The 10538-nt window shown below is 51.5% G+C and overlaps 1 protein-coding gene across 1 annotated transcript; it reads left to right on the top strand.

Moving 5' to 3' along the window:
• Positions 1–8764: 8764 nt before the first annotated feature.
• LOC148378901 (janus kinase and microtubule-interacting protein 3-like) lies at positions 8765–10119 on the top strand. The gene is made up of 6 exons (XM_088367693.1): positions 8765–9071; positions 9291–9353; positions 9440–9538; positions 9632–9865; positions 9986–10051; positions 10099–10119. The coding sequence occupies exons 1-6, from the start codon at positions 9003–9005 to the stop codon at positions 10117–10119; spliced, it is 552 nt and encodes a 183-aa protein (XP_088223819.1). The 5' UTR covers positions 8765–9002.
• Positions 10120–10538: the final 419 nt, after the last annotated feature.

Raw genomic sequence — 10538 nt, forward strand, 5'->3', positions numbered from 1 at the left:
CATTGAACAACACCATGCCGCACTGAACAACACCATCCTGCACTGAACAACACCATGCCGCACTGAACAACACCATGCCGCACTGAACAACACCATGCCGCACTGAACAACATTATGCCGCACTGAACAACATTATGCCGCACTAAACAACACCATCCTGCACTGAACAACACCATCCTGCATTGAACAACACCATGCCGCACTGAACAACACCATCCTGCACTGAACAACACCTTTCCACACTGAACAACACCATGCCGCACTGAACAACATTATGCCGCACTGAACAACATTATGCCGCACTGAACAACATTATGCCGCACTAAACAACATTATGTCGCACTGAACAACATTATGCCGCACTGAACAACACCATGCCGCACTGAACAACACCATGCCGCACTGAACAACACCATGCTGCACTGAACAACACCATCCTGCACTGAACAACACCATGCCGCACTGAACAACACCATCCCGCACTGAACAACACCATCCCGCACTGAACAACACCATGCCGCACTGAACAACATTATGCCGCACTGAACAACATTATGCCGCACTGAACAACACCATCCTGCACTGAACAACACCATGCCGCACTGAACAACACCATGCTGCACTGAACAACACCATCCTGCACTGAACAACACCATCCCGCACTGAACAACACCATGCCGCATTGAACAACACCATGCCGCACTGAACAACACCATCCTGCACTGAACAACACCATGCCGCACTGAACAACACCATGCCGCACTGAACAACACCATGCCGCACTGAACAACATTATGCCGCACTGAACAACATTATGCCGCACTAAACAACACCATCCTGCACTGAACAACACCATCCCGCACTGAACAACACCATGCCGCACTGAACAACATTATGCCGCACTGAACAACACCATGCCGCACTGAACAACACCATGCCGCACTGAACAACATTATGCCGCACTGAACAACACCATGCCGCACTGAACAACACCATGCCGCACTGAACAACACCATGCCGCACTGAACAACTTTATGCCGCACTGAACAACACCATGCCGCACTGAACAACACCATCCTGCACTGAACAACACCATTCCGCATTGAACACCATGCCGCACTGAACAACACCATCCCGCACTGAACAACACCATCCCGCACTGAACAACACCATGCCGCACTGAACAACATTATGCCGCACTGAACAACATTATGCCGCACTGAACAACACCATGCCGCACTGAACAACACCATGCCGCACTGAACAACACCATGCCGCACTGAACAACACCATGCCGCACTGAACAACACCATGCCGCACTGAACAACACCATGCCGCACTGAACAACATTATGCCGCACTGAACAACACCATGCCGCACTGAACAACACTATCCCGCACTGAACAACACCATGCCGCATTGAACAACACCATGCCGCACTGAACAACACCATCCTGCACTGAACAACACCATCCCGCACTGAACAACACCATGCCGCACTGAACAACATTATGGCGCACTGAACAACATTATGCCGCACTGAACAACACCATGCCGCACTGAACAACACCATGCCGCACTGAACAACACCATGCCGCACTGAACAACATTATGCCGCACTGAACAACATTATGCCGCACTGAACAACACCATGCCGCACTGAACAACACCATGCCGCACTGAACAACACCATGCCGCACTGAACAACACGACGTCGCACTGAACAACACGACGCCGCACAGAACAACACGACGCCGCACAGAATAACACAATACCGCACAGAACAACACAATACCGCACAAACAGTTTTAGATAATATTACGTCGCAGTCATGTGACGCGGACATGACGTCAATAGGCGGAACTCACGGCAAAATTATAATCCGTGGGCGTGGCTTGCAACAGGAAGTAGGAAAGCGGCAATTCTGGCAAACAAGACACAGCGGTTAGTAACACGATGACTAACAAGGCAAATATTTTTGTTTTCAGCTTGCAACTTGACCGTCTAGAGCGTACAAGGTAATTACAACTGTTTTTTTTTAGCCCTGAAAAGCGAGGGAGTGTGGTGTTTGGGAGGAATGTCGAACTCGGCGTCTGCTTCCAGCCACAGACGCCAAATTTCGACGATTATTTCGACTGGTCAACGGTTGTAAATTATTGCGTTGACTAAAAACTTTATTTAACTCTACTCTTAACTTTGCCGTTTCAGATATGCGGGTATTACACCGCGGAAATGACGTCAATAGGCTGAACTCTCGCCAAAATTCAAATCTGTGGGCGCAATGGCCTTGAGCGAGACACCGGATACAAACACGACGATTATCAACAGAAATATCTTTATTTTCTGCTTGCAAGTGGACCGTCTAGAGCGTACACGGTAAGTACAACTCATTGTGTTTAAAAAGATTTACGTTTGTGTAGTTTGCGTTGCGTTGTATCTGTGAATGTTGGTTGAGGCTAAATGTTAATGTTTAATTTCATTCCTTTAGGTTCCACGGTGTTTGTTGGCTGTATGTTTTCCACTGCAAGAAGAGGCTCGTATCATTGACCAGCAGGAGCTACAATGGTGAGTACCCCTTTCGTCTTCCATTTATGTTAAACACTTCCTATTTCATTTCTAACAGTACTCGATTTAACAAATAACCATAAATAAATACAGTGTGGGCAGTCACGTTAACATATGTGATTATCCTGCCTAATATGTTTATCACAAATATGTCACTAATCACTAATATGTTTATTTGTTTATCACAACACCTTTGGACCTTCAGCAATCGATTATTTCCCTTCATCTACATAGAGACAGAACGATGGTGTCTTAAACATCTCATTCATTTCACCAAATAACTTCACGCAGGTGGATAACGGCCGTCTCGGTCACGCTATGTTGCGTGATGCAGTTTTGAAGAACCAAATGCATTTATTCAATGAATAAGTCAAGCTAGTTCTATGTTTATGATGTTGTAAGTTACGGTACCGATTGAAGTTGAGTTCGAAGCCAGTGGAAAACAGCGCTGCGTTTGTGCTCTCCAGGTACAAATGTTGTGATCTCTGACTGACGACCGGGCGAGACTCGAGTAAGAGATGTCCAAACGAGCTCCGGCAGGGCGGGCCAAGGCGGAGCGAACGGACGCCCTTCAGGCCGCCAATGACGAGCTGAGAACCAAACTGATGGACGTCCAGTTAGAACTTCAGCAGGAGAAGAACAAGGTGAAAACCTCAACAGACAGACACTGCCTGCCTCCCTGCCTGCCTCCCTGCCTGCCTCCCTGCCTGCCTGCCTCCCTCCCTCCCAGTTTTCCCGATGTAGATTAGACATGCGTGTGCCATGACTGTGTCAGCCTACATCAACAAATGCACCGAGGACGTCAGCACCACTAAGAATATCATCACCCGGGGCAACCAACGACCCTGGATGACTGAGGAGGTACGTCAAACGCTACGAGCGCGGAACTCTGCCTTCAAGTCTGGCGACAAGGAGACACTGAGGACAGCGAGAGCCAACTTGAACCGTGCCATCAGGATAGCGAAGCGAGACCGCAGTCGAAAATTTCAGGATCGTTTCCACGACGTCAAAAACATCAGGAGTATGTGGCAAGGCATACGGGCGATTACAGACTACAACTCACCCTCCCCCCCCCCGGTGGGTGTAGTTGATGCTGACTTTCTAAATGGTCTAAATAACTTCTTTGGGAGGTTCGAGGCACTAAACGGCACTCCAGCAGTTAAAACTGTCCCCCATCAGGAAGAGGAGGTACTCTGCCTTGACTCCGCCGATGTGTTGAAGACCCTGAGGAGAGTCAACCCCTGTAAGGCCCCTGGCCCCGACAACATTCCTGGGCGTGTGTTCAGGGAATGTGCAAGTCATCTGGCTGGGGTCATCACAGACATTTTTAACACCTCGCTGGGCCAAGCCACAGTGCCGGCGTGCTTTAAGACTGCCTCCATCATTCCGGTGCCGAAGAAACCTCAAATCACCTCATTTAATGATTACCGGCCTGTTGCACTGACTCCGGTTATGATGAAGTGCTTCGAAAGGCTGCTTAAAGGTCACATCGTTTCCAGACTCCCCCTATTATTTGACCCGTTCCAGTTTGCCGACCGGCAAAACCGCTCCACTCAGGACGCCATCTCCTCCGTTCTTCACCTGAGCCTGGCTCACCTGGAGGAGAAGAACACCCATGTGCGGAGGCTGTTCCTGGACTTCAGCTCAGCGTTTAACACCATCATCCCACAGCATCTGGTAGGAAAATTGGAACACCTGGGCTTCAACACCCCCCTTCGCAACTGGCTGCTAGACTTCCTCACCAACAGACCTCAGTCAGTCCGGGTCGGACAGAACACCTCTGATGTCATCACCTTCAGCACAGGCTCCCTTCAGGGCTGCGTCCTGAGCCCCCTGCTGTGCACCCTGATGACACACGACTGCGTCCTCAGGTTCACCACCAATCACATCGTGAAGTCAGCAGACGACACAACGGTGGTGGGGCTCATCAGAGACAACAACGACCTGGACTACAGAGAGGAGGTGGAGCAGCTGGTGGGCTGGTGCAGAGAAAACAGCCTGATCCTGAATGAGGAGAAGATGAAGGAGATCATCGTCGACTTCAGGAAAAAACAGCCTCACCACGCTCCACTGATCATCAACAGCTCAGCTGTGGAGGTGGTCAGCACCACCAAATTCCTGGGGGTCCACATCACAGAAGACCTCACCTGGACTATGAACACTACGGCACTGGTCAAGAGGGCACAGAAGCGCTTGTACTTCCTGCGGAGGATGAGGAGAGCCCACCTGCCCCCACCCATCATGAGGACGTTCTACAGGAGCACCATAGAGAGCATTCTGACAAGCTGTCTCTCTGTGTGGTGTGGAGGCTGCACCGCCTCCGATTGGAAGAACGTGAGGAGAGTGGTGAGGACAGCAGAGAGGATCATAGGGGCTCCTCTTCCCTCCATTCAGGACATTTCATCTCAGCGCTGCATGTCCCGTGCCCGTAACATCATCAATGACCCATCACACCCCCACCATGGACTGTTCTCCCTGCTGCCCTCTGGGAAGAGGTTTGCAGCATCCGCTGCAGGTCCACCAGGTTCTGCAACAGCTTTTTCCCTGCTGTCATCAGACTGTTGAACACTAGAACTGTTGAGCTCTAAACTGAACTCTGCATCACACATTCACAGAACTGTACTTTATGACACTACGGACCTCTATCTTGCACTATCTCGCACTACCAACTTTACTGAACTTGTATAAACCCTTTAAATAGAAGTTTAATACATGGTTTAGCATTCCTCTGCACACTCTTGAATACTGTTTTGCCTACTTGCACTATTGCATAATTATCACTGCTGCACTTTATACTTATTTTTAATATATATATATATATATATATATATATATATATATATATATATATAGTATATATGTATATATATATATTTTCATAGGGTATGTTACTTCTATTCAACTGCAATATCACTACTTTGTTGTAAGACGTATGCAACGGAATTTCGTTTTGTATGCACCATGTGCAGACAAGATGACAATAAAGTTCGTCTAAGTCTAAGTCATGTCAGGTCAGCTGTCTGGAGAGAGAGAGAAGTCAGGACCTGCGGGCGGAGCACCACCGTGCCACCGCCGCCATGACGGAACTCAAAAGCAAACTCCATGAGGAGAAGCAGAAAGAGTTAGCCATTACCAGGGAGACATTACTGCGGCAGCATGAAATGGAGCTGATGAGAGTGATCAAAATCAAAGATGGAGAGATCCAGCGACTGAATGCCTTGGTCCTCAGCCTGAGGGACGGCTCCATGGACAAGGTGATCCGCTCTATCCGTGTCTGACTATCCGCACGCCACGTCGGGCTTCGATGCGGCCGCTACCGTATTGTGTAGCTTGTCCCCAGTAAGCGTCGCGGCGCTCCGTTGCGGTCTCAACGGCCCGGTGTGGCGCAATGTCTGCTCAGGTGAGGAGGGGGGGCGCTTTGCTGGCGGAGGTGGAGGAGACGCGGCGGTGTCGGGAGACCGAGCGGTGTCGCCTCCACCAGGAGCGCGGAAGAAGCCCTGGCAGCGGCCCAGCAGGCCTGGCAGTCCCGAGCGGCCGAGCTCCGATCGGCTCATCACCAGCATCGGGAGGAGCTGAGCCGAACCAAGAGAGACTGCGAGAGGGAGATCCGCCGACTGGTAGGACTGATCAGATGCGCGGTGCGTGGCTATGTTCCCAATTTCGTTGTATACCTGCAGTGCAATGACACCTAAGGCATTCTATTCTATTCTATTTCACAAGAAGAAAATGTCCGGTTGCTCGCTTCGCTTTTGTCACAGCAAAGGTGTTCTAGTCGATTCAAGAAAAAAATTGGCCGGTTGCTCTCTTTGTTTTTGTCACAATTCTGGCAAATGAGTTTGCCCGCCTGCCTGAGCGCTCCCCGTTTGTACATCCAGACGGATGAGATCAAGCTGAAAGACAGAGCGGTTAGTGTTTTGGATGAAGCCCTGGGGCCGGCCACGTCCACCGCCTTCAGCTGCAGACTCAGGCTGCCGAGCAGCAGATCGCTGCCCTGAGGGATTCCCAAAGGGCGGGCCTAAACTACCCTGGAAGTGGGGTCAACGCCGCTACTAGCAATCCTCTTCATTGCGTAAGCCACCTCATCACACACTTGCAGTACGCATGACTTAGTTCGTTGCTGGAGGAAGGTAGCACAAAAACAGTTTTGAACTTTGAACGAGTGCTTGTGTGTGTGTGTTGCGGGGCGTTTTCAGTCTCAGGAGGATCGGGACACGCGACGGTTTCATCTGAAAATCGCTGAGCTCAGCGCAGTCATCAGGAAACTGGAGGATCGAAACGCCCTGCTTTCTGAAGAGCGCAATGAACTGGTAATTTATTGACGGCACGCTTGAAGGTTTGCGCTACGTTTGATGCGCGCCATCCAGCGAGGCACCCATTGCGCTTGCTTATTAGTTGAGCGGCGCGGCGAGTCGGTTGCCTGGTAGATGTCTTTTATTGGGAGCCAAAGCCACGATTCCGTTCAAACCGATGCAAAAGGAATGGATACGTTCTGGCCCGCGTGTTGTGCGTCTTTCACATCCCGCACTTCATGCTTGCAGCTAAAGCGACTGAGAGAAACAGAAAGCCAGTTTCTGCCACTCCTGTACAAAAACAAACGCCTGAGCAGGAAGAATGAAGAACTCTCGCTGGTGCTGTGTCGCCTTGAAAACAAAGTGCGCTTTGTCACCCAGGAGAACGAGGAGATGGCAAGCTTGGTAAGTCGACGCGGACAACGGCGGCGTGCCAACAGAGTCCACTGCATTTGTGTTCCACAGAGAAGGCCTAGTTCGCTCAATGACCTGGACCGCGGTTGCGGCCAGCAGGACGGTGAAATGGAGTTCCTTCAAGTTGTGGAGCAGCGGCACATCATCGACGACTTGTCCAAGGTCTTCAGGCAGGCGACTCGGTGCACGTACGGCAGCGCCGCGCTCGCTCGCTGTCGCCAGGAAACCTTTTCCGTCCAAAGCTTGGCCGGCGGCCGCCATCCAAAAAATTGGCCCCTTAAATTCCGACCTTTCAAGCAGGAGCATTGTGCGCACGCGTTTGAACACGCTTTAGACTTGTTTTGCCGTTTTCAGCAGCTCAAAGCTCCCGTTTTGTCAGCGCCTTTGCCACTCGCTGTGCGCTGAAAACGACGGACTTGCCCGGCTGCTCAGCCCGTCAACCATGAGCCGCGAGCGCGACGTCATTGTCCGTAGGCAGCTAGTGGCAAAATGCACCCTGTTAGAGTTGCGCTCGCTCCAACTTATTTTGCAAGAACCACACGGGAGACAAGTAAGTTCTTTTGGACACCTGCAGGTGGAGAGTCCATCCGTTGTACGAATGAAGTCTGACTCTCGGCTCCTGCACGAGCATTTTAATTAAGAGAAACAGGGTGGGTGTAAGAGTGGATTGAATAGAGGAAGCCCTTGACCTCTAGTCAAAACATAGCAAGGGGTGTTTTACAACTTTGTGTAGGAAGGGATAAGCGATAGGGATAAATAAGGGATAAATAATATTATTTATTACAGGTCGCAGTCAAAGTCAAAGCAACACAATGATACGATAAAGATAATCTGGAAAACCCTGACACACCCTGTAGTTGTCACTTTTGGAAAAGACGAGCGTCCCTCCAATCATCGCCGGTGACGTGTTTTTCAGGCTCTGGAGACAGGAGCTCATGTCAGAAATGTCATTGTGAGTCGCGTTTGTTTCTGCGCCGGAGCCGTTCGTTCCCTTTGCATCCAAAGAATCTCAAAGGCGGATTATTTGTGTCGACAGGAGAGAGATTTGCTGCTACGATACCGACGTCGAGAATCTCTGAGGAGGAACAAAGCGTGAGGTCCTGCAAGGTGAGTCTGTTTGTTTGCGGCTGCTTGGTGTTGCGCAAGATGAAATGGCCTTTTTCTCGCTATCGTTCCTCTCGTCGATTCATCGTGAGGTGTCGCTTCAGTTTGTTCAGAGAGATGTTTGCTTCCGCGCCCGCAGGTCATCGAAACATTTTACGGCTACGACGAAGACGTGTTGGTGGACTCGGACGGATCGTCCTTGTCTTTTCACACCGACAGAACCCCCGACACGGAACCCGAAGAGGTAGCCCGCCATTTCTGCCAGCGTATTGGCACCAAACATTCCTCTTCAGCCTGGAATCGGACTCGTCTTTGCGTCGCGGGTGCTTTGTCGCCGGTCTGACTGATTCTGGTACTAGTGCTGTGTTGCATTGGTGTGTGCATGAAGAGGCGGAGCTTCGCTACCGCCAGCTGACGCAAGAATATCAAGCGCTGCAACGAGCCTACGCTCTGCTAGCCCAGACCAGCGAAGGGGACTACGACGCCGAGAAGGAGATCAAGGTGGCGCCCCTTCCCGCAACCCCCGGCCGGGTCGCAGCCTCCCCGTTCTCACCCAGCCTCGGGTGTTCTCTGGTCTGAAAGGAGGAGGAGGAGCCTCCCTCCTCCTCCTTTCAGACCAGAGAAAAGCTGATGGTAGAAATGGGTCACTATCAAAGCAGAGTAGCAGATCTGGAGTCAGCGCTGAAGCAACAAGGACAGGTAAGCTCATCAATGAGCACACCTTTTTCTCAGACAAAATAGCTACATTCTTCAGTCACTCATCCGTCTGGCATTACTGGACCAACCCCCCCCCCCCCCCCCCCGAACGTGGCTGGGAAAATGCGGAGAAAAGCAAATGTCATTTTCCAGTCAACCAAAGAATTTGTGGATGAAAATGACACAACATTCCAAAGCTGTCCACGCGTTTGTCTCTTCTAGAATGTCAAGTGGGTGGAGGAGAAGCAGCTGCTGCGTCAGAGCAATCAGCAGTTGGCCGAAAAGGTGACGGAAAGAAAGGCGCTGGGCGGAGTCGCTTGGCGTCACACCTGTCGGGAAGCCCCGCAGATGAGGTCTGACTGTCTTTTCAGGTCAGGCGGATGGAGGCGGAAGAAGCGCGTCTGAAAGAGCACATCCAGGATATCCGAGACCAAAACGAACAGCTTGAGTTCCGCATCCTGGAGCTGGAGGTGGGAAGACTCGCACAAGCGTGTTGAGGCCAGAGATGTGACGGACGGACGGACGGACGGACGGACGGACGGATGCATGCCTCTGCCTTTCAGGAGAGGGAGTGGCGCTCCCCCGTCTTGAAGTTTCTGCAAGTCCGTTTCCCAGACGGCCTCAGCCCTTTGCAGATCTACTGCGAGGCCGAGGGCGTGAGCGTACGTAAGGCGTCCCTCGCAACCCTAACCTTAACCCGAGGTCCCAGAACACCTTACATTGCTCCTTGCGCCTTTCCCCCGGACATCGTCATCAGTGATCTGATGAAGAAGCTGGACATCCTGGGCTATAACGCCGTAAGTGTATGTCGAACTCCTTATGTTCGCACTCCACGAGACTCGGCGGCTCAAATGTGACTTTTGGAAGGCTTTGCGCTGAAAGAAGCTTGTTGACGCTGTGCCTTTGGGCTCTTGCAGAATCTCACCAACGAGGAGCAGGTGGTCGTGATTCACGCCAGGACCCTTCTCACCCTAGCCGAGAAGGTAACGCGCACGTCCACGCACGCTCTCGCATTCTGCTTATGTGACAGCAGCCTTTCCTCAGTGGTTAGAATACATCAAAGTGACCAAGTCAGCACTTCAACAGAAGATGTTGGACATTGAAAGTGAGAAGGTAGACAGACACGCGACATCAGCCAAGGGGAACTCCGGCAATGTGCCCCAACAATTCTGACCTTGAGCTGTGCTAGGATATGTTCTGCAAGCAGAAGGGCTACCTGGATGAAGAGTTGGACTTCAGGAAGTGTTCCATGGACCAGGCTCATAAGGTAAGCCGCCCTCAAATCTCCCGCCGGACCACTGATGGACGAGGATTGCGGCCCAGAGGATCCTGGAGCTGGAGGCCATGTTGTACGAGGCGCTACCGCAGCGGGACTGCCCCGCCACGGACGGCGAAAAAGCCAGCCACGCTGGCGTGAATGACGTGCTGACGGCGGATCAGAGAGAAGAGCTTAGGAGCGCCGTGGACCAA

Source organism: Syngnathus floridae, unplaced genomic scaffold (genome assembly GCF_059516105.1).
Source record: "Syngnathus floridae isolate MCC-2025c unplaced genomic scaffold, RoL_Sflo_1.0 HiC_scaffold_24, whole genome shotgun sequence".
NCBI classification, from domain to species: domain Eukaryota; kingdom Metazoa; phylum Chordata; class Actinopteri; order Syngnathiformes; family Syngnathidae; genus Syngnathus; species Syngnathus floridae.